General features: G+C 52.5%; 11 protein-coding genes across 12 annotated transcripts; 8 read left to right on the plus strand and 3 right to left on the minus strand.

The window, feature by feature from the left end:
* Positions 1-2,213: 2,213 nt before the first annotated feature.
* SSD1_1 (Translational repressor) lies at positions 2,214-5,177 on the plus strand (the record flags this gene model as incomplete). The annotated part of the gene is made up of 2 exons (XM_007814105.2): positions 2,214-2,376; positions 2,593-5,177. The coding sequence occupies 2 exons, from the start codon at positions 2,214-2,216 to the stop codon at positions 5,175-5,177; spliced, it is 2,748 nt and encodes a 915-aa protein (XP_007812296.2).
* Positions 5,178-5,244: 67 nt separating this feature from the next.
* SSD1_2 (Translational repressor) lies at positions 5,245-6,555 on the plus strand (the record flags this gene model as incomplete). Its single annotated transcript, XM_066122201.1, has 2 exons — positions 5,245-6,449; positions 6,516-6,555. The coding sequence occupies 2 exons, from the start codon at positions 5,245-5,247 to the stop codon at positions 6,553-6,555; spliced, it is 1,245 nt and encodes a 414-aa protein (XP_065972828.1).
* Positions 6,556-7,608: 1,053 nt separating this feature from the next.
* J3458_020726 (uncharacterized protein) lies at positions 7,609-9,621 on the plus strand. Of its 2 annotated transcripts, XM_066122202.1 has the most exons (2): positions 7,609-8,348; positions 8,422-9,621. In XM_066122202.1, exons 1-2 carry the CDS (start codon positions 7,921-7,923, stop codon positions 9,212-9,214), a joined length of 1,221 nt encoding a protein of 406 aa, XP_065972829.1. In that variant the 5' UTR covers positions 7,609-7,920; the 3' UTR covers positions 9,215-9,621. The 2 variants fall into 2 exon arrangements, with proteins under 2 accessions (XP_065972829.1, XP_007812297.1); XM_007814106.2 differs by having other exon boundaries at positions 7,620-9,621.
* Positions 9,622-10,775: 1,154 nt separating this feature from the next.
* On the plus strand, positions 10,776-11,243 carry J3458_020727 (uncharacterized protein; the record flags this gene model as incomplete). Its single annotated transcript, XM_066122203.1, has 1 exon — positions 10,776-11,243. The coding sequence occupies one exon, from the start codon at positions 10,776-10,778 to the stop codon at positions 11,241-11,243; it is 468 nt and encodes a 155-aa protein (XP_065972830.1).
* Positions 11,244-11,466: 223 nt separating this feature from the next.
* J3458_020728 (uncharacterized protein) lies at positions 11,467-12,782 on the plus strand (the record flags this gene model as incomplete). Its single annotated transcript, XM_066122204.1, has 2 exons — positions 11,467-11,960; positions 12,041-12,782. 2 exons carry the CDS (start codon positions 11,467-11,469, stop codon positions 12,780-12,782), a joined length of 1,236 nt encoding a protein of 411 aa, XP_065972831.1.
* Positions 12,783-13,658: 876 nt separating this feature from the next.
* J3458_020729 (uncharacterized protein) lies at positions 13,659-14,486 on the minus strand (the record flags this gene model as incomplete). The annotated part of the gene is made up of 2 exons (XM_066122205.1): positions 13,659-13,947; positions 14,008-14,486. 2 exons carry the CDS (start codon positions 14,484-14,486, stop codon positions 13,659-13,661), a joined length of 768 nt encoding a protein of 255 aa, XP_065972832.1.
* A 139-nt stretch (positions 14,487-14,625) lies between these two features.
* J3458_020730 (uncharacterized protein) lies at positions 14,626-15,799 on the minus strand (the record flags this gene model as incomplete). The annotated part of the gene is made up of 3 exons (XM_007814108.2): positions 14,626-15,435; positions 15,502-15,599; positions 15,661-15,799. The coding sequence occupies 3 exons, from the start codon at positions 15,797-15,799 to the stop codon at positions 14,626-14,628; spliced, it is 1,047 nt and encodes a 348-aa protein (XP_007812299.2).
* Positions 15,800-17,847: 2,048 nt separating this feature from the next.
* J3458_020731 (uncharacterized protein) lies at positions 17,848-18,495 on the plus strand (the record flags this gene model as incomplete). The annotated part of the gene is made up of 2 exons (XM_007814109.2): positions 17,848-18,009; positions 18,094-18,495. The coding sequence occupies 2 exons, from the start codon at positions 17,848-17,850 to the stop codon at positions 18,493-18,495; spliced, it is 564 nt and encodes a 187-aa protein (XP_007812300.2).
* A 490-nt stretch (positions 18,496-18,985) lies between these two features.
* Positions 18,986-19,156, plus strand: J3458_020732 (uncharacterized protein; the record flags this gene model as incomplete). Its single annotated transcript, XM_066122206.1, has 1 exon — positions 18,986-19,156. One exon carries the CDS (start codon positions 18,986-18,988, stop codon positions 19,154-19,156), a length of 171 nt encoding a protein of 56 aa, XP_065972833.1.
* A 114-nt stretch (positions 19,157-19,270) lies between these two features.
* J3458_020733 (uncharacterized protein) lies at positions 19,271-22,495 on the minus strand (the record flags this gene model as incomplete). The annotated part of the gene is made up of 5 exons (XM_066122207.1): positions 19,271-21,173; positions 21,222-21,304; positions 21,353-21,446; positions 21,494-22,107; positions 22,160-22,495. 5 exons carry the CDS (start codon positions 22,493-22,495, stop codon positions 19,271-19,273), a joined length of 3,030 nt encoding a protein of 1,009 aa, XP_065972834.1.
* Positions 22,496-23,624: 1,129 nt separating this feature from the next.
* On the plus strand, positions 23,625-24,638 carry J3458_020734 (uncharacterized protein; the record flags this gene model as incomplete). Its single annotated transcript, XM_007814111.2, has 3 exons — positions 23,625-23,783; positions 23,872-24,158; positions 24,218-24,638. 3 exons carry the CDS (start codon positions 23,625-23,627, stop codon positions 24,636-24,638), a joined length of 867 nt encoding a protein of 288 aa, XP_007812302.2.
* Positions 24,639-25,262: the final 624 nt, after the last annotated feature.

Raw genomic sequence — 25,262 nt, forward strand, 5'->3', positions numbered from 1 at the left:
TTTCGAGACAAACGACGCCGTTGTATGAATCTGGTCTTTAGCAAGTTCTATAACACCGTGGCTAAAGTCATGTATTGCTGTGACAACAAAAGTTCGTGCGAGTTGGACTGTTTCGCATTGGTGTTTTGTGATATGGCCTCATCATGAAACGGTCAACGGTGAATGGTCGAGCCACGGTTGATGATATCCACAGGCTGTGTTGGAGTAATGAGACATATGTAATCTCCCTCCGCGGTCAAAGTTCTTGCCTGGCAATGGATGATGTCAAGATTGAGCCGCCCCGCTGTTTCACTCGATCAACGGTTCTACCGGTTGGTTCTAGAAACGGTTGACAGAAGCAAGCAGCTCATCCTGAAGCAAGGAGTAATATCCAGAGATACGAGTGATCCCCCCTCGTGGTCTTTGGACTACTCAAGTATAATATCCTGGTAAGTGCGGTGGATGTGGTAGTATTGGGTGCGGGCAGAGCCGACATCTGGACGCACCCGAGCTCTCAGCAGTCGGGTGCCTCGTTGCACGGAGTAGGCGAATATGAAGCCGGACGACGAATATTGGACGCCCAACCTTGATACCAGGCCGTTTGGCGCCACTCTGTGAACAAAGAATACTCGAAGAGAACAAAAATATCCGACAACAAGGTGTCACCGTGGCAAGCGCCTTGTTCCGCGGGCTAGGATCCAGCCCGAGCAGGGGTTTGGGTCTAGGGCTGCATCACGGCGAGTAGCGTCACTGAAGCCAGATACTACAGCAATCGGGGGCCAGAGAACAGCTCGAGCCCAGGTGACGGGGCATCCAAGGCGCCGCCGCCGCAGAGAGAATGGGTGGACATGCACGCACCATCATTCAACGTTTGCCACGGCGGGAGGTGTGCTGAGAAGTGTTTTTGGTGGCGCCAACAGGCCATGTACATCAATTCGGTGCCTCACCGAGGTACTCCGTGCCCCGTACTAAAAACTTAGTAGGTTGGTTGAAGGGGATCTGCCGGCACTTGAACTGTTCCATGTTGGACTCGACAGCCCTCGACAAACTTTGTAGCTCGAATCACGACGTAGGGCCACAGGGTGCCACCAGAAAACTTGCCGGCGCCACGTCCATGTCGCTCAATGTTGGCAATGGCGCTTGAAGGTTTCCGCCGACCGGAAGCTTGAACCGATGGTGAAATGCACGGAGAACTCCGTACAATCAGCGAATGCAGTAATCAGGTCCCTGAGGCACGTACGTATTTTACATGTCTGATACACGTTCAATTGGCAGATGATGAGTGCGTAGAAGCCGGGTGCAGGTGGCCACTTGCGCAATCTTGGAGGCCAGTCAGCAGCACTTTGTACATAGTGTGTTCATGCCGAGTTCCCCAGGCAGTTGGCTCAATTGATTAATTCATGAAATGAGACACATCAGACCGGACTGGACACGTCAAGTACTTGAGTACTACCAGACTTGAAGCCCACTGTAATAGCGCCTGAAGTGCAGGCACTGTAGGCGCCTACAATGTTGGCCCAACTGCCAGACTTTACAGGACAGACCAGGCAAATCAATCGACCGCCCTGCCCCTCCCCAGCACCCCCAGGTGCATGTGCCCCCAAGCTTCAGTCCCCGGTCTCCCGTCCCCAGCCAAGAGAGTTGGCGAGCACCAGTTGACTTCGGGTCCTAGAAAACTGCCATCATGCCCAATTGACTCGGCTCGGCTCTCCGTCTCCTCCCATCACTCCATCCATCACTCACCACCATCCTCACTCATAGTCTCGTCGGAGCTGGGCTTCCCCCCTCTCTTCATTCCATCCATCCCATCTCTGCCTTCCTTTCCACTGCTTCACCATCATCACCGCATTGCACGCTCCTTGGCTCTGAACGAGCTCGCTTTTTGCAATCCAGCCGCAATCCCACCCTCCTTTTGGCAACCACGTACATCCTCTTCGTACCAGCCAGCCTAAGCTTCGGGGCCTTGCTCGCTACTGTCTCTAAGCCAGCTTCCAATCGACCACCCAACGGTTCAATACCTATTCTACCGATCATCATCATCGCTTCAGGGCCTTCCGTCTCGTCTCGACAAGATCTCAATACCTGCAGCGAATACAACAAATACAACAGTGACCAACTTTCTTGCCACGCCATTGCACTGCATTGCACTGCATTGCACCGCGTTGGCCGCACTCGACGTGCCTCCAGAGAACCCCCCCATCCAACTGTGTGCTGTTCGTCTCTGATTAACCATCATGGAGCCGCAGCAACAGCAACAACAGCCGCAGCAGCAGCAACAGTCGGCCCAGCAGCAGCCGACTGGCGTCCCTGGTCCAGCTGGGAGAAGACTGCACATTGCCCATCGGCGAAGCCCCTCGGAGCTGACCCCATTGATGAGCATGTTTGCCAACCCTGGAAGTAAGTTGCTGCGAGTCACCTCGAATTAAAGACAAACCCTTTTTTTCCTCTTGAAAGGCTTTAATAATCTGCCATCAACCCCAAGGTCTTATTGTGGCCAAGGCCAGATGCTGTGTTTCACACGTCCTTGGCTGGTCTGGTGGTGGCGGATATAGACTGGCGCCTCTTCGCTATTCAATATTACTATGAACGTCACTAACATCTCTCGCAACGCAGTGGAACAGTTGGCGATTCAACAGCAGATTGAACTGTTGCAGCAGCAGCAACAGCAGATCCAGGCGACCCATCAACAGTATGTCAACATGGGCATGATGCCTCCTGGCCAATCCCTTGGTCACAATGGCGCATTCAATCCTTTGCAACCCATGGGCAATGCTTTCCAGTTTCCCAATCAAATGGGACAGCAAAACCTGGCCCCTCCGAGCCAACCACACTCACATCGCCGTAATCAGTCGGCAATGCCCAATATGGGCATGGGTCCTCCGCCCGCACCGTCTTCTGGTGCTTCCGGCTCCAACTTTGGTAACTTCGAAGCCCCTCCAGCACACAACCGAGAGAATATCGGCGGTCGAGGGGGCAGGGGAGGTTCTGGCGGGGGTCATCAGCGACGACACTCCCTTGCCTTGGCTGATGCAAAGAAAGCTGCTGAGATCGCACAGCAGAAACGCACCACGAGCGGTTTCCAGTTCCCCGCTGCCCCCGCCCCGACTTCTGACAAACCCGACGACGAGAACAAACCTGTTGCACCATCTAACCTGGACATATCGGTTGCGCAAGGCTCTAACAGAGGTCGTGGTGGCCATGGACGAAGCCAGAGCATGGCTGTCAACGGCCGCGGAGGCTCCGGTCTCCGTAGCAGTGCTTTTAATCTCGGTGGTGATGGCGATGGGCGACGCGGTGGTGGTCACGCCCGCTCCGGATCACGAAACTTTGAAGGCAATTGGCGTACTCAGGGGCAGAATCAAGACCAGGCTGGCAACACTGGTCAAACTTCTTCCTTCCAGCCGGGCCATAGGCCTCGTGGCTCTATTAACCAGTCTGTATCGTCAATTGGGGCTTTCCAGTACAACCCGAACCAACCCCAGCTCATGCAGCTGCCCGGCCAAATGATGATTCCCCAGATGTACGGGCAGCAGCTCAACCCTATCCAGTTGAGCCAGCTGCAGGCCCTGCAGGCTGCTCAGATGGGTGGCCAACAGTTCCAGGGCCTTCAGACTTCGCAGCACGCCGGCCAGCTCGGTGGTCAGCAGCAACAGCAGCAGCAACGAAAGACACTTTTTACTCCTTATCTTCCTCAAGCCTCCCTTCCTGCCCTTCTCGGGGATGGACAGCTCGTCGCTGGTATTCTTCGTGTTAACAAGAAAAACCGTAGCGACGCCTACGTGACTACGCAAGATGGCTTGCTAGATGCTGATATCTTTATCTGTGGTAGCAAGGATCGCAATCGCGCCTTGGAAGGCGACCTCGTCGCTGTTGAGCTTCTAGATGTTGATGAGGTCTGGTCTCAGAAGAAGGAAAAGGAAGAGAAGAAGAAGCGCAAGGATATCACGGATACTCGCTCTGGCTCCACCAACCAGGGTAACCGAGATTCTGGCAATAATGAGGACAACAATGCTGCCGAGGGCGGTATTCGACGACGCGGCAGTTTGCGCCAACGACCCACGCAGAAGAAGAACGATGATGTGGAGGTTGAAGGCCAGAGCTTGCTACTTGTTGAGGAGGAAGAGATTAGCGACGAGCAGAAGCCACTTTACGCTGGCCATGTTGTGGCCGTCATTGAACGTGTTGCTGGACAGATGTTCTCGGGCACCCTCGGCCTGCTACGTCCTAGCAGCCAGGCCACCAAGGAGAAGCAAGAGGCCGAACGTGCTGCCAGAGATGGTGGCAACAATCGCCACAATGATTCACGACAGCAGGAGAAACCCAAGATTGTTTGGTTCAAGCCTACGGACAAGCGGGTACCACTTATTGCTATCCCTACAGAACAGGCTCCTCGAGACTTCGTTGAGAAGCATCAAGACTACGCCGATCGCATCTTTGTCGCTTGCATCAAGCGTTGGCCCATTACCTCACTACATCCATTCGGCACCCTCGTTGAGCAGCTCGGCCGCATGGGTGAACTCAAGGTGGAGACTGATGCCTTGCTTCGTGACAATAATTTTTCCTCTGACGAGTTCTCCGATGCTGTCTTGCGTAGCGTCGGCCTCCAAGATTGGTCTGTGGCCAAGGAGGAGGAATCCGAACTCGCAGCTCGTCGTGACTACAGAAATGAGAAGGTATTTACTGTTGACTTCGACGGTAGTGCCGAGCTTGGAAATGCAAGCCATGTCAAGTCCCGCCCCGATGGCAAGATTGAAGTCGGTATACATGTACCTGATGTTACTCACTTCGTCAAGCCCAACTCACTTGTCGACCGCGAGGCTAAGAAGCGTGGGACCTCTGTCCAGCTCATCAACCGTTTCTGCGCTCTTCTGCCCCCGAAGCTATCCAGCGAGGTCTGTTCCCTAGGACCTGATCAGGAACGCTTTACCATCTCTGTTGTTTTTAATGTCAACCCTAATAATGGATCAGTTGCGGAGGGAGATAGTTGGGTTGGGAAGAGTATCATCAAAAGTTCGGGCAAGCTCAGCCTAAAAGATATAGATCAGGCTCTGGAGAATGCTTCCGAATTCAAAAATGAGGTCGTCCCTGTTAACACGATCCAGATCCTGCAGGCTGTCGCCCAAAAGTTCCGCGAGGCACGCCTTGGAGCGGGCGGCGAACCAATTGCTCCTTTGCGACTGTTCCAGCAGCTTGACTGACGAGAACAACCCCGTTCAAGACAACATTTTCGACTCAACGCAAGCCCTGGAGCTTGTCGAGGAGCTCATGCATAAAGTCAACAGCTACGTGGCTCAACGCCTTGCTGAGGGTTTGCCTGAAAAGGCTCTCCTCCGCCGCCAGGCTTCCCCCAACCCTCGCCGCCTGCAAACCTTTGTCGATCGCATGAATGCCTTGGGCTACGACATTGATGCCTCTGGAAGTGGTGCTCTTCAGAACAGTCTCTTCAAGGTTGACGACACTGATCTTCGCAAGGGCATGGAGACTGTGGTACTCAAAGCTATGCACCGTGCCAAGTACTTCATTGCGAGCAAGACTCCTAAGCAGATATGGCCACACTACTCTCTTAACCTCCCACTTTACACTCATTTCACGAGCCCAACTCGTCGTTATGCCGACATCATTGTTCACCGTCAGCTAGAGGCTGTTTTATCAGAGGGCAAGATTGAATTTGCTGATGATGTGGAAAGCTTGGCCAAGACTGTCGAGTCATGCAACACCAAGAAGGAGTCTGCCCAGAACGCACAAGAGCAGAGCATCCACATCGAGTCATGTCGCACTATGGACAAGAAGCGACAGGAGGCCAATGGAGACCTCATTTCAGAGGGTATTGTTTTGTGCGTGTATGAGTCGGCTTTTGACGTGCTTATTCCCGAATGGGGCTTTGAGAAGCGTGTACACTGCGATCAGTTGCCATTGAAGAAGGCCGAGTTCAGAAAGGAGAAGCGAGTTCTCGAGCTGTACTGGGAGAAGGGCGTGCCTAGTTCTGCCTACGTTCCCGAGGATGAGCGTCCCAAGGCCGCCGCTTCTCAAAGAATGACCAATGCCATGGCCGCCGCTCGTCAGGCAGAGGAAGCCGAGAGAGTCAAGAAGGAGCGCGACGAGGCGGCGCGCAAGCAGACAGTCACTGGCACCATCTCGACTGACGATGTTGATGCTCTGTTTGACGATGACGACGAGGACAACACTTCTGATATTACAGAAGCTATGGCTGGAGCGTCCCTTGCCGAGCGTCCGACACAGAGCGTGCCGGGATCCCCCGCTCGCTCTGCCTCGAACGCCGGTAAGCTTCACCGGACCCGTTCGGACTCGAAGGTTCCTGTCACCGATGCCGTGGAGACGCTGTTGACAAATAAGGAGAAGTACTTGAAGTTGTTCAAGTTGAGAGAGGAGGGCGGCGACTATATTCAGGATGTAACGGAGATGACTCGGGTGCCTATCATCTTGAAGACAGATCTCAGCAAGAGCCCGCCGTAAGTGACACGGATGAAATGTGAATCACGGGTGCGAACAACAATGACTAACATTATGTGCAACAGGTGTCTGACGATCCGCTCACTGAACCCATATGCCCTGTAAATGGAGAGGAGGAAGCTGGACAAGTCATGAGCCAGCCAAGTAAACAGATTGCACCAATAGTACACATAATCAAGTGTGATGGGAGATGGAGAAGAGACGGGAGAGATAGCAGCCCAAAGGAAGTGTGGTGTAATTTTTTGCGCTTTGTGGAGGCTCCGTCGACGGCTACTGATGTGTGTGGTACATAACATGATACAAATAGTAGATGTGTGTCATTAAGCGGACAGGCTGTCACAAGGAGGAGAACAAGTATAGTAGCATGGCGACAAAAGTGAAGTAGTAAAAAAAGAAGATAGTTGGTTGGACATTTGCACTGGGCGTATGGCTCAGCAACCATCGAGGCCAAGCGTGACAAATTTGTCCTTCACGTGAATGGTTACCGGGAGTATGGAGAGAAACGACAAACATGGCAAAGAGCAACTCATCCGAGCGGGATCCGATTCTTGCGAACAGATGACACATACATTGGGGGAGGAATTGCGTGGAATGTAGATCACCTTTTGGTAAGTGCCAAGGTATGAGTTGAGACGATTGGCACCAAGGCAACGAGATGTAGGGCGGTGATGAATGAACAAGGCGCGTGGGTTGGCTGACGCCTCGTGTTGGGGATGGGTAACGGTATGAAGTCGTGGCGTCTGTATGATGGGCCGGAGAATCATACCTGTACCGCTTGAGATGACAAATGAGATGCACAGGGCTCGTGGGGTGGGAGATTGGTTCCATGACAATACTGTCGCAACAAGGCTCACACGGAGGCTTCGGGCAACGTGCACAAGTGAGTGCTGTGTGCTGTGTGCTGTGTGCGGTGTGCGGTAGTAGTCTGTAGCCCGTAGGCCACCGTAGTATGAGTTCAACGTTGCCAAGTGGAGGAAGGACCAGACACATTGGAGGAGAAAGCTAGCTCGAGGGCTCGGGGCCGGAGGTGTGTCATGATGGTTTCGGTTTCGGACGATGGACGGGCCGGCGACATTGACCTGCCTCACGCACACTCCGCCGTGCACCATATTGCGCCTTTCTGTATCCTTCATCCACCCGGCCAGGTCACATACCGAGCAGGGATGCAGCTTCCATCGAAACAAGGCGTCTCTGTCCCTTCCGCAATGGACCCTATCTAGCTCCAGCAGCGGCACGGAAGTCTCGTGGCCCGTTCGTTTCCAAGGCCAAACAGCCAGAAAAGTTCCCTTCCCTGTTCTGTGACAAACCTATCCGTTCGGACTCTGGAGCTAAGGACGACACAAGGCCGTGTTCAAACAAGTCGAATTGCCCATCTTCGGCATCTCCAAGAGCCGCGGACAGACTATGCAATGCTGAAAAGGGCAAGTGGCTGGTTGGGGCCCAATAATTATAATAACATTTGGGTTCCCCATGCCCATCACGTCTCTTCTTTCTACTTCTTGTTTCTATTTATCGCGGCAAAGTAGTTTACATTCACTTCCTTCGACTATCAGCACTTGCCCTGGCCCCTTGTGGTCTCTTGTTTGTCTACATTCTTTTTTCTTTCCTTTTGACGACAGCTGGCCTGGCAATTTCGTATATACACTTAATATTTATTCACCACCTGGCGGCTGGCCCCTATCGACGACATATATTATAATATCACGGTACAATCTTGACACAAGCTTCGAGACCATGCCTTCATTGAAAGTTGCTGCTTTGGCTTTATTAGCCGCCACGGCTTCGGCGTTGCCTGCCGTCCGCCGGGATGGACTGGTTGTAAGACAGGCTCAAAATGGGACTGCCCCGACCACGGAAGTGCCCGAAACTGAATTGTCCGATGCGGATGTTTTGCAATTGTAAGCCCATACCGTGCTATTCCACCCTTGGACAGTGTCGAGTTGTAGAGGCTAATTCTGCATCTCTTGGTAGCGCCCTGACATTGGAGCATCTCGAAGACGCATTCTACCGCCAGGGTTTCCAAAGATTTCCAGACTCAGACTTTGCCGCGCTTGGCCTCAATGAAGAGCAGATCAAGGACCTCAAGCAAATCGGCCAGACGGAGCAAGAACACGTCGCGTTCCTCCAGTCGGCACTGGCCCAAGCTGGCGTGCAGCCTGTGCAGCCATGCCAGTACGAATTCAATGTAACCGATGCCAAGGGCATGGCCACCCTGGGCGCATTGTTCGAAAATGTCGGCGTGTCGGGTTATCTGGGCCTTGCGAAGCGTATCAAGGACCCTTCCATTCTGACGGCCGCCGCGTCAATCGTCACCATCGAGTCGCGACACCAAAGCTCTCTGAGAGTGCTGCTCGGCCAGACGGCCGTCCCGCAAGCCTTTGACGCGCCCCTCAGCCTCAAGTCCGTCTTTTCCATCGCCGCCCCGTTCATCAAGTCTTGCCCGCAGGGATCCAACCTCGCCGTCACCGCTTTCCCCGCGTTGACCATGGAAGCAGGGTCAGCAGAGGCGAGCGCCATGAAGGTCGGATCTACCGTCAGAGTGGCCGCCGCGAGCGGTGCTTCTGCGGCTACGCACTGCGCCTTTACATCCGGCGGCGTAGTGCCCGGCGGCACCGCTTTCACCCCGTTTACCGCAGCCGAGGGATGCCAGATCCCCCAGGGCGTCGCGGGCGTGACGTACCTGTCGCTGGCGAGTAGCGCGCCGGTGAATGGCGCCTTGACGGATGACATCACTGTTGCTGGACCCATGATTCTGGCCTTGTGAGGGTGGGATTAATGCGAGCACTTTTTTTTTTGTTCTTCTATTAAGCATGAGAAATACGGGCTGGCAGGCATCGTCCAAGTCGAGAAAGCAATCTTGTGTTGAGAAAAAAGTGGCTTTTTCGCCGGCACTGTTTGCGCAGGCTGTCAGCTCAAGCTGTCAATATAGCTTTGAGGGTATTCCCAAAAAATTTTCTTGCATTTAATTCTTCTCCCTTTTTAGTAATACCATCCAGCACGATTCGAAGTCGTGTCTTGGGCGTTTCTTTTTTCCCTAGCCACAAACTAACAAACTGAGAAACTCACTTTTCCACCGCGTATTCCCTCCGTGCTCGTGTCGTGCAGTGATTTGATTTTCATCTTGAAGCAAGCTTAGCTGATGCCCCTTGCTACCCTTGCCCCTGCGACGGATCTGGGCGCCACGATGTGTGTCAGGAAGAAGAGATCTGAAACGGGGGTTGAGGCGCGGAGTTGTTGGGGGGCTTGTGGTTTTGCCTTTTTGTGGAACTAGGGGCATCTTCTTTCTCAACTAGATTGGGAATGGGGCAGGATGTAGTTATTTTGTGCCGTATTTGCATTTGACATTTCGGTGCGGGCTGCGGCCTGCTCTGCCATGGGAGGCGTGGGAAACCATTCAGACAACAGGCCCTATTGGCAGATGACGCTTTAGCATTGGGTATTGGCAAAACAACAGTGTGGTTGACGTCCTCTCCAGAGTCAAACAAGCCACCTGCCTTGCCGTTACACCCGTCCATGGCCACTGGCTGCCGTTAGCCAGGCACCCTCAACCGTTGCCAGCGCCGCCGTCGACACTTGGAGCAATTGTAGCAGCGGCAACTGCCGGATCCAGCCGAACTTGACATGATTGATAATCAAAATGTTGCGCGGTTTGACGCCACCGCCGCACGGCAGCGCGAGAAACCACCATGACCACTTCGTCATAGACGTAATCCTGCCGCCACCACGAGCAAATACCACCATGAAAATAAACTAGTACATCTCCCCGGAAGGCGTTTAAATCATGTCTCAGATGGCAAAATCGGCCGCGGAACGACTCGATCCCCCGACCTCGTGGCTTTGTCCCGAAGCCAGAGGCCGCGTATAAGTCGTCAACGGCATCGTGGAAAAAAACCAGCACTTTGCCTTCCAGGCTTGAGCTCGTCTAAACAAAGGAACCGTACAAATAACCTCAAAAACAAAGATGACAAAAACACCACATCACCAATCTTCTGTCTCTCTAAAAAAAAAAAAGCTCTTCGCCCAGGTCCTCATCCCCCCTTTTGTTGTTTAGTGGTTGCTATCTGGATGAGATTATTTAATTTCTTTAATGGAAAGGGGTGGCGGCTTTCAGGTTGACCTTGCTCGTGAAGATGTTTGCTTCGCCGTCAGAAACGGGACAGTGTGAATTTCGAAAAAAGTACGTGGCTTGACATAATTTGAAACTATTCAAGCTGCAGCTGTAAGAGCAACCAGCTTTGTTGTTTTCTTGAAACCGAGATGCCCTATTTTTCATGCAAACAGAATCGTCCTTGCTATGAGCACACGAGTAAAACACAGAATAGCAAATGAAGAATGTGAAAGCAGCCAGTTGTAGAAATCCACATTGTCAGAGTGCAGCATCTGTCCCTTTTGCCCGGCGCAGTTCAACTTCCGCGACAGACGTGTCTCGCACAAGCAGCAACTCGGACTATTTCCAAGCCCAAACCAGCAACGGCTCAAGAGAACCAATCATTTCACATGCAACTTCAGAACCCACCACATTCTCGCTCTACAGTTCCCTCGGACAGACAACTCCAACCACCACCATCTACCTCTCTCGAACCAATGCGATTCACTCCTCACGCATCCCTGACAAGCAAAAAGCATCGTCAATTTCCCCTCCCCACCCTCATCCCGTCGCCACACCTATCAGAAAACAGCCGAATCTGCAGCGCACCGACCAACAACCCCCAAAATACCAGACCAAGGCGCTTCAACCACCAACCCGCTCATCGGACCAAGAAAAGAAAGACCATCAGCCGTCTTCGAAATAAAAGCACCGACCAGGAAAAGCCCACTGCCATCCGCGCTGGCTGCATCTCCAAATTACACCAACCAAGGACACCTACACAGACCATGTCCTCTTGACAACCCGCCTGCTTTTCCCCCTTTTCTTGCTTCTTTCACGTTCTCCCCCCCCCCAAAGTCCCCCTCACGATGCCACCGTCCAGACTAGCCAAATCATAATAAAGAATCAACAAACACCTCGGAACCACCATGGTCGCCGCAAGCGAGGGAGACCCGACGCCGACGACCACGGTCCCCCCGGGGCTCACGCTCAACCTCGGCCCCCTGACGACGACATTCGCGCCCCCGGGCAACTGCACATCCCTCACGCTCGGCTATTACGGCCACCGCGTCTCCATGTCGATGAACGTGACGACCGTCCTGCAGTGGAACCGCGGGTACGAGTGCCCGACTACGTACGGCGGGAGCCTGTTCCAGCTCATCTCGTCGTGCTTCCCGGAGCGCTACGGCCCCGCGTACAACAACATCCAGGACTGGCGGGGCCCCGATGCCGTGTGGCCGCTCTACTCGCCGGGCCTCCTGTGCCCGTCGGGCTACACGACGGGCTGCACAATGGTCTACAGCCCGCCCGGGGCCACCCAGCCGATCCAGACCTCCTTCCCGACCACGACGTCGACGTATCCCACCGTGTCCACGTGGAGCATCCTGTCCAAGGGGCAGACGGCGCACGGCTGCTGCCCGAGGTGAGTCCTGTTGGCCCCGGGGATGGGGAAATCATCCCGAACCAAAACGAGTTGCAGACGGTGGGCTCACATGGCGCAAGCGGCTTCCGGTGCTACGCCCCGTACACGTGTATTTCAACGCCGCCGCTCTCGGCCACCGTCACCGCAGACATGAGCCAGGGCTGTCCGAGCAAAAGCATGAACCGGACAACCAGCACGCAGCTCATATCCAGCGACATCTGGCCCTTTGTCTTCGCGCCGCAGGTGGTTCTCGTCCGCGGAAACGACACCGCCACCGCCGCCGCATCCGGCTCGTCCGGCCCGTCAACGACCTCGAGCGCTTCCGGCGACGGCGACGCGCGGGGCGGCCTGAGCACCGCGACAAAGGCGGCCATCGGGACCGCTCTTCCCCTGATCCTCATCGTCCTGGCGCTGGCGGGGTATGTATTCTACCGCCGAAGGAGCCGCAGCAAGGCCGAGGCCGGGGCGGCGTCCGAGCAGGAGAGCGGCCTTCCGGGCATGAACAAGCCCGAGTTGGACGCGACGCCCTCCCCCTTCGGACCCTCGCTTGGTCCTGAAAGCGAACTGGACGGGACGCCTCGCGGTGCCGATTCCACTTCAGCGGGGCATCCAGTTTCTGAGCTGCCGGGGTCGGGCGCCGCAACGGCCGTGGGAGCCATGTGTGAGTTGCCGGGCGATGGGGAGTTTGCCACCAGAACAGCACAGCCGAGAGAGTCGGACGGGATTGCTGCTGATGATGAAGAGGGCGAGACTGGACAAGGTGCTTCCATAAACGGTGCATCTGAACCAAAGGCACACGATACCAAGGAGCATAGATGCTGAAAAGAGCAGTGGGGGTGGAAAAGACCAGTGAGTTTTGTTTCCACGTCAGCTATACAGACGGTATGGAGAGTGCATGGTACAGAGTTGGGAAGTGTTTCACCACATACCAGGTCTTCATGATGAAGAGAGAGTATTGCGGGGAAATGTTGTACATATATACAAGTACTCTCGCAGTACGGTAACCAATCCCAGGCTGACGGGATCAATTTTCATTTTACGCGAGTCTGAATTAGCCACTGAATCTTGTTGATGCCATGTAGTGTTTCATACCTCAAGACGTAGATTGCATCGCAACCTACCAGACCAGACACATTGCGCCACACAGTCGTCACACACGCGTATCTTAAGAAAAAGTATTTTGGTCTTTTAGGGCTGACATGGTATAATCGACTGTAAGCAGTCCTATCAAACATTGCCCTGACTTCCACGGCGCTCCGTCGCCCCCTTCACATGCCATCATTGAAGCGCATGCCGGCTTACATCTGCTGATTCCTGTACCAAGGCGTCGTACACACTTCCGCCATGCCGCTTGGCTGCGTTTCGACACTGCTTCTCAACTTTCCTCGCGATAGGTCTCCTTGCTGCTAAGGCCACCCTTCTCTGCACGATGCAGCTTCATCCTAGCGAGAGGCTCTTGTTCAGTTCCCTCACATTGTCGCCTAGCTCAGTGGTGTTGCATGAGCCGCTGAATAAATGTCTCGAGTACTTTTGTGTCCAATGGGCTGGACATCATATCCGGAAAACATAAAAAAGATGATTTTTCGCTGGTTGGATAACCATGACCCTGAACGTAAAATCTATGCGCCTTGCAATAGTAGCAATAACCATGCCTCAAACGACATTGAATGTCGACAATGTGTGGTGATCAAATCTCCATCAGAAAGGTCGAGCATCCAGGTAGGCTTGAGCGTTGCTCCAAGCTGTTTTATCCGCCGCAGGCAACTCGTCGGAGCCAAGAGTCTGCATGCCTTGATTCAGAGCATTGAAAAAATCCACACAGATTCGGAAGTCATCCGTCAAGGCCTCGGCAAACGGCACAAAAGTCTTTGGGAACTCCTCCAATCGTTCATTTCGCTTCTCCTTGCTATGAGAAGCGTCATCCTCGTCAAAGAAGGTCCGCACCGCAATTCCCAATCCGATGTCCGGCTCTTGCAAAAATGGGAGCCTAGAAGAGCGCAGTCAGTAACTGTACACGTTAGAGAATCCCGGGGGTCACTTGTCCCACCTTTGGCTTATCTCTAGATAGTCCTCTCTGTCTCTCCTGCTTTGTCCATACATGAACATGGACGCCACGATAGCTTCTATCAGATCGCGATCCACCTCGCGAACGGCCGATGACTGAGAGCGGAATGCCAAAAGACTCTTGTTAAGAGGTCCAGTGTAGCCATACACTTGGTGACGCAGCTTTAACAGTGTTGCACATTGGCTAATCAGCACCAGGCTAGTCTTGTCTTCGTCGGTTCCCCTGCGAGGCAAGCCGGCAATGTTTTCCTGATGCTTGGCTCCCAGTATGCCATGTCGAACCAACTCAAAGGCAAGCAGGGCCGCCTCATCAAGTGCAGGGACCTCGGGGCGATTCTCGGCTGCATCTTTGAGCGCCAATAAGGTGGTCGCCAATGCGTTCCCCCATTTGGTCAGCGTATGGGAGTCGCTGACATAGCCCCTCAGGTGAAGAAATCGCCAAATGGAAACAGATGTAACCATTTCCAAGCTATCAATTCCTCTGATTTTACTTTCCTTGGCAATTGTCTTTGCCACGAACTCGGCGTTAGCGAGGGCCAGGACTTCCAGATAGATGGGGCCTGCAAAACCGGCTGGAAAGACACTGCGTAGGTCGCTCTCCTTAACATCCCAAGTACCAACCCGTTGCGAAGGAGGCGGCTGCTGTGCACCGATGATTAATTGTGTGGGAGAACTTTGGATCGAACCAAACACGCAAAGTGATGTCTTTGTGTCCAATACCTCGGTGGATGCGAGGGATGATTAGGCCAAGAGCCTGTTCCTTAATTGGGACCAGCTTCGTGGTGATGAGTTTCTTGTACTCATCAGATACAACGCCGTCCAAGGTGGGCTGCACTACAATTTGACCGTGCGTTATACTGTTCAGATTGCGTGCGCCGATCAGTCCCGTGTTGAGATAGTGGAAGAGCTCCGCAGGCAGCTGGAGGCCGAGGTATTCGTGGTTATCCTTGGTGAGGCGCTCGAAATCGTTGACAAGCACCTCACCGTTTTCGGCAATATAAATGAAGTGATGAGCAGCCAGCCGTGCCTTCCTGTACTTGTCCAGCCAGTTGGCATCTTGAGCTTGCAGAATGTCGTTGAAGGAAGCGCAGGCACTGGCCACAGCCTTGTCAGAGGTCCTCAGCATATTGACGGCGTCCATTATGGTGAATTGATTGGTGTACATCGAGGTATCCAGCAAAGGGGGAAACGTGGGAAGAAAGGAGGTTCCAGTCATGAGCAAGGCGTCAATGAACATGGGCTCCGTTACACTAAGTATGCGCATTATCTTCTTCTTGGAAATGGCCGTGACCTTGTTTGCTTCAAAATCAAGAGAGCGAATAATGACATCCTTGATGGGGTAGAGAAGCAGTTCATGAGGGCCCATGACGCCGGCGCATTGTTCAGAGTCGATCATTTCAAAGTAGGCTAGCTGTGGCATTGTCAGTTTCTTTGAATCATGGCATCCCAGCATCATGTTATTTGTGAGAAAGCGTACTTGGGCGCATGCATTGTAAGGAGGCACGAGAAAATGAAGGCCTCGCTGTTTCAGAATTCCCTGCAGTAACGGGTACAAGTTCTGGATGATGTAGGCACCTGAGTAGCCAGGCACGGTTAATTCTCTCCAAGTTTCAACAGGTAACTAGGACCGGCATACCTGCATTGGCCCCAAAAGTCGAAACGGCTTTCTCGGCTTCTGATCTCGAGTACAAATCCCATGCCTCGTCGGTCTTCTTGTTCGCGGCCCGCCGGCGCTTAAGGCCGACTTCGTCTTGACCGGGGAATGGACTGTCCATCAAAGATGAAGAATGGAACAATACGATTCTTATTCCAAAGATCCAGGTTCTCATTGATGTGAGTCTGGATGCCAGTCAGACCGCCGAGGGCCGAGAGTAGAGGTTCGTGAGCCGGCGAAGTGTCGAGAAGCTGGCTCAGATAGTACGTCGCATCGACGGCGATGGAGCAGTCTTCGAGTTCAGAGAGGTCGACCGAGCTGGATTGGTCAGAAATCGTCAGCAACTACGTTTACTTTCCGAACAGCGAGTGGCTATTGCAAACGGTGTGCAAACGGCGGAGGCGGAGGGGTAGATTGGACAAGCAGTGCGAACGTACTATGCCTGGTTGTTGATCCAGGTATCCTCAATGAGAACTGGAAAAAAAAAGAGTGCGGTTAGTCCATGTTTTCGGTAGAGCAAAAATAAGGGCAAGTGCGAGGTTGAGTTGTCGAGAGTGTCATTGATGGACAGGTCGACCGACGAGCTTGCCACGCGATACAAGGAAAGCACGTGTGCGCCCAGAGGGTCGAGGAAGAGGTGCAATTGCAAGACGGGCGATGTTGCTAGGCAGTCTGCTAGAGAAGACGGACAACATAGAGGCTGTCATGGTCGATATTGACACCCCCGTTGCTCTCATTGGCGCGGCGCGAAGCACAATGAGGCCATCACCACAATGACTTTTGCAAGCTCCCAGCCCCAACGGCACATCATCAGATCTGGCCAGAGCAAACCAAACGCCTGCACTCGCACATGGGGGAGCGTGCATCACTCACGTGGCATCCTGAAAGAACCCGGCGGCGACCAGAGCGCCCGTATTCGAAGGAAACGAAATTAGCTGGTCGACTATAGGATCTCGCGGTATGGAGTTGGTGGTTGCGCCGGTGTCGTTGTCGAAGGGGTTAGTTGGGTGGGAGATGTGGATTTCTGAAGGAGACTTGGACCAGAGGCAAAGGCGGGCTGCGCTGCTTGGCGCTTGTTCCTTCGGCGGCCAAAAAAAGAGTGGCACTTGAGGGACCGACTGAGTCTGAGTCGCCGCCTCGGGGGTTGGTCGGTTGATGGTTGGTTGATGGTGGCTGGTGCTCAATGCTTGATGCTTGATTGCAGCTGGGCTGACGTATTTAAAAGGTCAAGGAATAATTCCAAGAAACAGCCAAAGCCCAAGTTGTGGGAATATGAAGCATTTGAACAAACATTGAACACAGACCGCGCAGGACTGTGCAGGTTTCAAGACGACATGCAACTGCCCTTTGTCTGAACACCAGTCCAACGTGTTGGGCTTAGTGCCCTTGCCGCTCTTGCTGCAGACGAGTTGGCCTTCAAGCTGGAGTTCGACGGATGGAGCTGCTCGTCGTCAAAGCGGCGCTGCTCAGACACCACGTCGCTAAAATAAAGAAAAAAACCCGGTTCTAAATAAAGGCCTGGCTGGTTTACTTTTTTGTCTCCCGCGCGAACTCGAGGTCAAGTACCTTCCTACAGTGGGGAGTCATAGAGCTGGTGGGAGGCAAAAAGTATCAATTTGATTTGACCAGACATGGATCAGATACCTAGCTATCGCGCTCTATATTATCACATACTATCAGTAACTACCTAGGTAGTATATTAGCATATACTCCCTGGTGAGCAAATAACTCTACAGTGCCTACTAGGTAGGTCATGGTAGTATATTTCGCCACAGACCGTAGTGCCTGCCCTATCATACGTCGTTCAGAAATATCTACATAGGCATCACAATATTACAACATGCTAGCCCAATGACCCCGTTCCAGCAGCCAAGGCTGACAGCTGTAGAACATTGAATGGATAGCATCCGATCTGCACCTGTGGCACATGCGTCAACGCACACCTCCAAGGAACACCTTCATCCAGGCCTGTCCAAACCCACCTCCATCTCGACTATGAAATGACGTGCAACCGCATCCCATGAGGTTCCGCATAGCATCAATTAATTCATTCACAGTCCGCATCCAATACTCCTCCTACACGACGTCACCCCCCACCTCCACATCAACATTCCGATCCATCCTCACCACCAACAACCACGCAAATACCAGACGCCAAGATCCGCAGCAATGTCCCCCGCATCCGCAGACATACCCATCATCGACCTCTCCGGTCCCCAAGAAGATGTAGCAAAGCAACTAGTCGACGCCGCAGCCGACCACGGCTTCATCTACATCCAGAACCTCGGCCACGACATACCCGCAGCGAGCATCGACGACGCATTTGCCCTGGTACTTGCACGCTGGCACCCCCAGAGGCCCCCTAAATCCCACTCTCTCTAGGAGGCTCGTGGATGCTAACAACGACCCATCAAGTCCAAAAAGCTGTTCAGCGCACCGCTAGACGAAAAGCAAGCGTGCTCCATCCAAACCAACAATCGAGGATGGACGAGCATGCATGCCGAGACATTGGACCCCCAGAACCAAAAGGTACTCACCCTCGCTATCAATCCCCTCCACCACGTAGCAATATACGCGGAGCGCCTGCTAAGAGTCACAAGGTGGGAGATTTCAAAGAGTGAGCAACCGCGCATTCACAAACCCCTAGACCGTCGCCCATCCCGGCCTAACCTGGACCTCAGAGCCTTCAACTTTGGCGAATTCATAAACAACAAAGCCCAGCAGCCTCTGCCGCCCACCGTTGCCGCCGACGAGGCCCGTTTCTCCGCCTTTGCCGACCTCTGCGCGCCCTGTGTTTTAAAATCCTCGCCCTCCTAGGCCAGGGTCTCCAAGTACGTCGCATTCTTTGTTACCCCCCCTTGCCTCATAAAGCACCCAACTGACAGAATAGGTGGACGACTTCTTCTCCTCGGCACACTTCAAATTCCCCTCTGGCAGCGGCACCATACTCCGCTTCCTGCGCTATCCGCCGCCGTCGAGCACGTCCCACACCGTCGACGATGTTCGTGCAGGTGCCCATTCCGACTACGGTTCCATTACGCTTCTCTTCCGTCTCAGGGGCCAGGCTGGTCTTGAAATCCTCAAAAAGGACGGGACGTGGGCGCCTGTCCCCGTCTCACCGCCGGGTACTGAAAATGATCCCAGCCCACCTATCTTAATCAACATTGGCGACTTGCTGTCGTATTGGACCAACGGGCTCTTCAGAAGTACCGTTCATAGAGTGGTGTTTCCTACGAACGGTGCAGAAGGGGTGGAGGGAGAGAGCAGTACTGACCCGCGATACTCGATTGCCTTCTTTTGTCATCCCATGGACGATGCCTTGCTGGAGCCTGTGCCGAGTGAGCGCGTCAGGGGCTTCGTCGAGGAGGGTGTGGTGAAGAATCCGTATGCCGAGAGAAGGGTTTTGACGGCAGGGGAACATTTGCTCATGAGGTTGAGGGAGACCTACGGGACCTTGTATGAGGACAAAAAGGACTGACATGCAGACACATGTAGCGTAATGGTTTCCAACGTATAATTCTGGGTATCCTGGTTGCCCCCATCTATCTAGCCGAGTGTATTCAATGCGCGTCCAAGACCACATTCCAAGGGCCTATACGATTCCACAGTACCACCTCCGCCACGGGTCATGAAACCCATCGTAATACTTTTTCTTCGTTTCCTCATCTTCCATGATCTTGAGATGCTGCAACATTCGCCAATCATACACAGCCATCCAACCACGCGTTTTCGGGGGTAGCTCCTTTCGGGCTCGTTCCACTTCAGCCAGCACAAGTTTGGTTTCGCTGGCCTTGTCCACGGTATCGACCAGGATAATTATATGCGATGACTTTTTCCCCAACGTAGCGCCATAGTTATTTTCTTGCAACCAGTCGTCTAATGATATCGCAAACTCAGATGCACCGTGATCACCTAACAGAGTTGTCCGCTCCGATGAGGGTCCAAGGGCCCTTGAAGCAAGCAGGATCGTGTGCTTGAATAAATGGCACTCTTTTGCAGCAAACTTGCACCCATTTTTGACTTGGGGTGATATGTCTGTCGCCTGAGATGCTTCGTCGGAAGAAATGGTAATTGGCGTACACCGGATATCGCCCTTTGTAGGATTGATCCCTTCATCAGGTGTACTAGGGGCTTCATTCTCTTGCGTTTCTTGTATAAATGGTGGAGATTTGGTTAATCCAACGCATTGATCTATCCCACCGTCTTCAAACGACGAGTTCGGTGTTGCAGACTGCTGCAGGACATTAGCATCAACATCATCCAAAGGTTTACGCAACTTCTTGGTCGCCGCTACTGGTGACGAATGGGTCGTCATTGAGAGACGCCTTTGCAGTGTCAGCGCTGCGGTAGGTGAAAACGATGTAGGGCACTTTCGTTTGCTCCCCCTTCCTGGTGTTCGGGCCTCTTCTTCTACCGGAGAAGAAGTAGGTGGTGTGGTGAGCGAGGCAGTTGACATATCAGCTGATTTTTGACTCATCCCATAGGCCCTCACTACTTCCGGACTTCTGCTTTGTGGTCGCTGCATTATTGGTGACAAAGGTGGTCTAGAGCTGGAAGGTGAAGGGGTAGGCATTGTTGTGGCTGTCAGTTGACTGACAGCATCAACCGCACGCCCTCTAGGATCGGCCCCCTCCAACTTCGCAATCCAGTGAAGGTTCTCTTGACTATCTTCCAGGTCTGGTGTTGCCCTTGCAACTTGAGCCATCTGTTGCAGTTCATCAAATGTGACTGCGTCCGAATAGTCCCTGTCAAAGTGAATCTTGGACACGGCAGGGAATCTTAGCGTCCAAAAGCCCACATTCCCCGGTTTGTCAAAGCTGAAGCATCTCAAATCGAAAACTGCAGGGTTTTGGAACGCTGCAGTCAAAGAGGCGTTAGCCTCGATGCCCTTTGGAATATGCAACTTTGTCGCATCGTTCTTGCGTAATGGTACCGATACAGGGCTGCAATGAGATATGAAGTTCCTGAGAAGCGGTTCTGTAATCTCCACAGCACTGACGACGGTAAACTCTGGCTTGGCATTCCACCGTTTGACTTCTTCCTTGTTGTTCAAGCAGCCCACAAAAAATATGGTCCATTGAAGATTGGGTATCCGGTAAGATGATGCCTTTGTAGGGTTGAAGCCTGCGCCGACAACAGCGAAGTCTCCCACGTCACCGAAGTTGCCAATGTATTCTTTTTTGAGCTTGATGCATAGACCCGAACTCCGACCATCTTTGGCTTGAAAGTTAAAATAAGGGTCATCTGGCTTGAGTACCAGACCCTCCCCTTTGTCAGTGATGACACTAGCGAATGCCTTTCGCAGCTCTGATGCTGCAGTTGGGCGGTCAAAGTCGACAAGAGTTCGCTTTACCAATTCTGCTCGGCCTCCCTCACAATTGATTGTCTTTTGTAGGATTTTGAATCTTTCCGAGTGGCGGACGCCTAGCAACGATCGGTCATCGTGGAAGAGAATGTCGTAGTACACAATCATCAAATTCTCATACGAGCGTGGCCTGGCTTAGTTAGTCCAATTCAATGATTATGTGATGCAACAAACACACGGTGAATCCAGGTCCACATCCATGAGCCGACCTCGTCGTGTCACATGGTTCCTGATTTTATGAAACGGCAGTATCTTATTTTCCTGGCAATGGTTAGGGAACAAGTTGATTCACCCGACTGACATACTCACAACATCATTATGCACAACTAGTTCCCCTTCGAGAATACAGTTTTTGCGCACATGACAGTTCGACGTGCCAAGACCAAGGGATTTAATAATCACTCTGCCCCGAGTTAGCCGGTACTAGCGAGACACTATTCCGTTGCTCACCCATGTAGTTTGTGTCTATCCTCAGTGCTGTCCTTGCCGCTCTTGGAGAAAATCTGAACTCTGGAGTTCCCACTCGTTAGGTCAACATGTATTTGGCAATACTCCCCGTCAATTTTTTGCTCAACGCTCATGCGTCCATGTCCCATATCTAGACAATGTTTGATACTGCGGCCCTTGAACCAGTTTTGTCTCCCCACTTTCACTCCCAATTTTGGTTTAACCGCCGCAAGAATCTGGTCCCTCCGTGAGGTACTCCTTGTGGAATTGGGGAGCATGTTGCCCTTGGCCGATTGTAGTGTTTGGATAGCAGTTGCAAAGTCGTCCTGCGCTTTGAGGATCAGGGGCAGGGTTGAATCGCAGCAGCGGTACACAAGTTCAGAATCCAAAATAAGCGGTTGGTAGTCCTTCAGGACAAGTCTTGTAAACCACTTCGCCTCGCGCGGAGTGAGACGACGATAAAAATCCTCCAGATCGCATCTACCACGTGGGGTCAGAGCGGCTTGGGAATTCCGAATAGATGGAGAGCTCCATTTGATCCTGGACGCCAATCTGTGCAAGGCCTCGTCGATTTCTTCCACGCTGATTCGCGGTTTCTCATTGGAAGTAGGGTTTGGCTGTGTCACATAAGTACGCGTCCCAAGCACGGAAATCAGAGTTAGAATTTACGGTAGTATTAAGAATGCGTTCAGCACAATCTGCAAGGTCGGTGCGCTGTCCGGGTTGTTTGTATAAGGCAAGTTCGACGATTCGGGACGATCCAAGCATCAAAGCTCTCCCAATAATCTTCTCCAAAGTTGGCGCTTTGATACAGTAAACTCGGTCTGTCCGTTTTTCCGGTAGCAAAGTAGAGAGTAAGGCAGCCGGGTCTGTATCATGTGCATTAATCCGGCCGCGATGGCGTGCAAACCAGTCGACAACAGCCTGTGTATTGGGTTTATTCGCGATGCAAAGCCGGTGGCACTCGTCCAGCAAGTCGCACACGAGAACGAATGGAATCGGCATTGTGATTTGAAGCCTCTGCACTGAGTATTTCGAAAGGGTCAATTAAGGAAGTTCAAAAATAGAAGGAAAGAAAAATAGTATCCAAGAAATAGAAATATTAGCGAATGGTGGCGGAACAGAGGCCCTATTTATTATTAGAGATGATGACCGCTGTCGGCCATGGCGCGTGGATCACTGTCAAAACGAATGGCACCTAGGTAGGCAACAAAGGTCGAGCCCAAGGCCCTTGGGTTAGCGCAGGGTGATTTGCGGTTCATGCATCCATTCTCTCAGCTGAGCAAGCAGGTTTGCCTGAGAATCATGGTGTCGCGAGATGACAAAGTGTAGCTCAGTACTAGCAAGAAGTTCTTGAGACGCGTTTGTGCGATTCGGCTCCATCAAGAAGCGGATCCGAGCGTCGCTAGGCTCAAGACCAGACACGCGACGTCACATGATGAGATGGTACCAGACTTTAGTTGGGCGTTCTGAAGCGGACGCCCAGTTGGCAAGTGACAAAGCAGGGGAGCGTCGGAAAATTAAATGGCTGCACAATATCATTGCTCAGTCAGGTTCTTGATCACACTTCATGTCACCCTTAGCCAGCAAAGCCATGCGATTCCAACAGTCGATTCGCTTCTGGACATGTCGCTATCCATGGTATTGTCTATTGAAGCTATTCATGCTGGTTGAAAGCACGTAGCTTAAACTAAGGCAGGACTCGACCTCCATAAATCAGCAGATGCGACTGTAACGCCGAAAGTATGCTCTCTGCAACAGTCACGACTTGTTCACTTGGCTGTAAACAAACTCTAGACTATTCTAAGACGCCGGAAGTCAGTTCAAAAGTTCTTCCGAGTTCTCGCACATCCACCTAGTACCTACCTAGGTAGTAGTTAGATACTCCGTACTCACTAGTGTCGGCGCAGTTGACACATAAAATCTCATGTCGCACAACTGATCAGGCAGCATCCTCGTATGCTGCACACTACACACCTAAGTTGGGTTGAATAAGCCCAATTTGAGGCTGAGGCGGGAACTGAATAAATATTAGCCTCACGTCTCGTAGATGTTCGTAAGCACGAAACCTAGGCCATCGGCCACTTGCCAACAACCCTCATATTTAGCCTGACTTCTGCTGCCGGTTACAGTCATGGAATTCAGCCTGACTCTCGGCAGCGTGGGGGAAATCATCGCCGTCTCTCAGATTATACTTGAGCTTAGGCACAGCCTTGGCACCTCGGCTGAGTCTGCGAGGCAGTATAAAGAGTTACGCGATGAGCTGGATAGCTTCGTTCGAATTTTGATGCAGGTATGTTCCCGTGCCTGTGCAAGAACTGTGGCGATTCAGCACCAAGCACCTTCCAACTTTTCTTCTAACTATTTACCGACGTTTTCAGGTCATCGCCACTTACGAGCAATACGAACCGAGTCCGTGGTTGGACTCCGTCGAGAAGGAAATTAAACTTGCCATTCACGACTGCGCCGGTGTCGTGCGAGGTGCTCTCGAACGCTTTGTGCCCAAATACAATCAAAGCTTACAGCCCGGTGGCTCGGGGAGGATGCTTAGAGATGTGTTTAAGAAGGTTGAGTGGGTTTTTGCGGAAAAGAAAAATCTGGATAAGCTACATAACAAGCTCAGAACCTATTCAGATCGCATAGCACTTCTGGTTGCGATTGCCGGTCGGTATGGTGACACCACCCTGACTCCGGCTGCCTCTGCTCACACTAGATGTCTAAAACCAGGCAATCCGCGCGAGTCGACAATAGAACAGTGTTGGAGCGAATAGAAAAAGTCAGCCAACTTCTTGCGAACCATGAAAAAACGCTGACCGATATGCACGAAGAGCAGGTCCGCCTGTGCCTTGACATTAGCAATCGATTGGTCATGATGGAGAGAGATAGCCATACCATACTGCCATGGGTGAAGATGACGTACGAAACTGTCGGGGAGATCAAGGAAATGGTGGGAAACGTGACCAGGCTTGTTGCCAGTATGCAGTCTCTGGCATCAGACTCGCTGCTGTTCCGAACCCTTGACCCGACTCGGGAAAAGCCTGTGCTGTTGGAAGATCCGCTAGGTCATATTGTCGAGATTCCCATGGACTGGATTCATGACTGGAGCGTATGCCGAACCGAAAGTATCTTGAGGATGCCCATGTTCTGACACGGATAGTAATAGGGGTTTCAAGCACTGCTCGAACATCGTTTCCAGAAATTGAACGGCTATCAGTTGGTCGTTGAACGCAAGTACTCCTTGGAGGACAGCTGTACCGGAAAGGATATCACTTTTGATGCCCCGTGGTCTAGCAGCTTTCGCAGAGGGATGAAAGTAAACATGAGCATGATCATAAGTATTACGGTGTTCCGGTCTGCCCCGTCACCGACGAACCCTGCATGCCCAAGATGTCTCACAGAGGCGGACGTGGGAAATAATGCCAGTATCTGTTGGTGAGTAGGGCGCTTTCATCTCATTTAACGGTTGATGAACCGGCCTAGGATATTGATGCGATGTATTGCAGTGCAAACAAAGAATGCGGAATGTGGTTTCGAGTCATTCAGCAAGCAGCACCAAACTTGGCCGCCCAAAACGGTGCTGCGGATATCCTTGGAACCCGCCCGACCGCGAGAATGCAAGAGGAAATAATCCGGCAGTTTCAGCGAGTAAGGGTAATGCAATCCGTCACTGTCAGGCGTTTTGCAGGATGGTGGCAATGTGTTCGTAATGGCCCTTGCGGTCCTGGCGAAGTTGTCCTAACCTTACATAGTGTAACTGTTCTGAGGGTTGGTG

Source organism: Metarhizium acridum (assembly GCF_019434415.1).
Source record: "Metarhizium acridum strain ARSEF 324 chromosome Unknown scaffold_574, whole genome shotgun sequence".
Classification (NCBI taxonomy): domain Eukaryota; kingdom Fungi; phylum Ascomycota; class Sordariomycetes; order Hypocreales; family Clavicipitaceae; genus Metarhizium; species Metarhizium acridum.